General features: G+C 56.9%; 1 protein-coding gene across 1 annotated transcript; it reads right to left on the bottom strand.

Annotated features, from left to right (window-relative positions):
- Positions 1 to 990: 990 nt before the first annotated feature.
- On the bottom strand, positions 991 to 2,037 carry DQ04_18001000 (hypothetical protein; the record flags this gene model as incomplete). Its single annotated transcript, XM_009317654.1, has 1 exon — positions 991 to 2,037. The coding sequence occupies one exon, from the start codon at positions 2,035 to 2,037 to the stop codon at positions 991 to 993; it is 1,047 nt and encodes a 348-aa protein (XP_009315929.1).
- Positions 2,038 to 2,060: the final 23 nt, after the last annotated feature.

Raw genomic sequence — 2,060 nt, 5'->3', positions numbered from 1 at the left:
CACACCAAGACACACAGGTACGCCAGGACAGGGCAGCAGCGCACCACGCAATCCACTGGACAGCTAGAAACGTCATACATTACTCATCTAAAACATCAGTGGCAGAGCCCAACAAACCACAGAAAAAACGACCCCGACAACCCCAAAGAAATGATGAAAACAGAAAAGAATAGGACTGCAACAGCCAAGGGAGTCGGCCTGCAGGGGTGCACACACAAACACACACAGCGGGGGGAGCAGCACCACACATACCACCCACCAACAGCAGCAGCAGCAGCCCATCACACACAGAGAGTCGCAGTAAAGGATGCTTTGTGAAGGTGGGCGAGACGCAGTGACGCGCCAAGCAATGCCCAAACAAAGGGGGAAGGAAAGGCGCCCTCACTGATGATCCCAAGCAGGGCGGATATCGTCGTGGAACCATCAAGCGGCGCAGAGCCCGCAAAGGGGCAGCAATGAAACGAGAAACAAACGGCCTCTGGATCCGGAGCACACATTCACCAGAGCCACACACACACAATTAAAGGGGGAGCCATCGCCCACGGCACGCGCACAGTGCCCAGCACACACCGAGGGAGCCCACAGCCTCCGCAAGCAGCAGGAGTGGCGGCAGCAGGGCACCAAAGTGTGATGCGGCGCATCGTGCAGGAAGAACCATCGAACAGACGGACCAGTTAGTGGGCGACGCACAGCCATGCGTAAATCAGAGCCCAAGCAAGAAACAAAACAAGAGAAGTGGTGCACCCCACCGACGACACTGCACGCAATGCGATTCGTGGTGGGTGGAGCACACCGAAGCAATCACACAAATGATCAGCAATTATATTTCTTTTTATTAAATATTTTAGAGTGCGGGCATTCGCCTCCACTGCCGCACACAGCCGGGTGGGGCATACATCGTGTCGGGCACACACACATGCCTCAGCACGCAGCCAGAAGGGCCAGCGCACTCAGCAGCAGCAGCNATCGTGTCGGGCACACACACATGCCTCAGCACGCAGCCAGAAGGGCCAGCGCACTCAGCAGCAGCAGCGGCACCCCACGCACCCACGCAGGGCTGTCGCTGGCGTCCGCCGCGTTGCGCATCAACGCCCTCCCATTCTTGCCGGACCGAGCCGCGCCCTGGGAAAGCTGCTTCCAGTCCTGCTCTGCCAGAACCCTTTCATACTCAACAGAGTCCGCTGCATCGTTCACGCGTTCCCTTGCATTTTCCACTGCCCTCTCTGCATCTCTCGTGTGGTCCTGTAGTATTGCAGCACTTTTTTCCACTGATGTCGTGTCCTCCTGGGCCCTATTGGCGAATTCCGCTGTGGTTTTAAGCTTCAGCGCAATATAGGCAGTGATGTTGGAGGTATCTTCGCCGTTGAGCGGCACACCGTCAGCATTGTCCTCAATCTTCACTTTGTCGAACGTGACCACCTGCTTGACGGCCTGTGTTGCCATGTAGGCCGCGGTAGCCGCCTCCCTCGCATTCTTCGCTGACTCCAATGCCTTTGTCGCGATCTCCTCCGCCTTTTTCGCCGCAACCTCGGCGCTCAGAGCAGCAACAGTGGCCTGTGTTGCCGCGGAGTTAACCGACCTCACGGATTGCTTCGTGGACGATGACGACCAACTTGACAGTCGCTCTGCCTCGTCAGCGTTTCCTTTTGCCACGATTGCCACCTGCAGTGCCTCACGGGCCTTCTCCAGCACTTTCTTCGACCTGTTCTCAATACGTTCAGCCCTCGTTTTGGCTTGCAGCGCTCGTTGCTCTAGCATTGCGTGATTTTTCTCTTCACCACTACCCTGTGGCCTGCTCAACGTCTCTGGAGCCTCCGCAATTTCCTTCTTAAGGCCATCGTTTGTAGTCTGCAATTGTGCTGCCGTCTGCGTAGCTGTATCCGCTTCTGACGTGGCTTCCATCGCCGCATTTTGTGCTTCCTTTGCAGCCTCCCTTGCATCCTCCACTGCCTTCTCTGAGTTCTCGGTTGACTTTCGCACTCGCTCTATTGCCTCCAGGACTGCCTCCTTTTCCATCTCGTCCTTCGCCTCAGCCATGGCAATCGGGACCTCCCTGGCCT

The sequence above is a fragment of the Trypanosoma grayi genome, assembly GCF_000691245.1.
Source record: "Trypanosoma grayi strain ANR4 Tgr_1800_V1, whole genome shotgun sequence".
Lineage (NCBI taxonomy): Eukaryota > Euglenozoa > Kinetoplastea > Trypanosomatida > Trypanosomatidae > Trypanosoma > Trypanosoma grayi.
The sequence above is the reverse complement of the archived record's forward strand: the minus strand, read 5'-3'. Positions and strand labels throughout refer to the sequence as shown.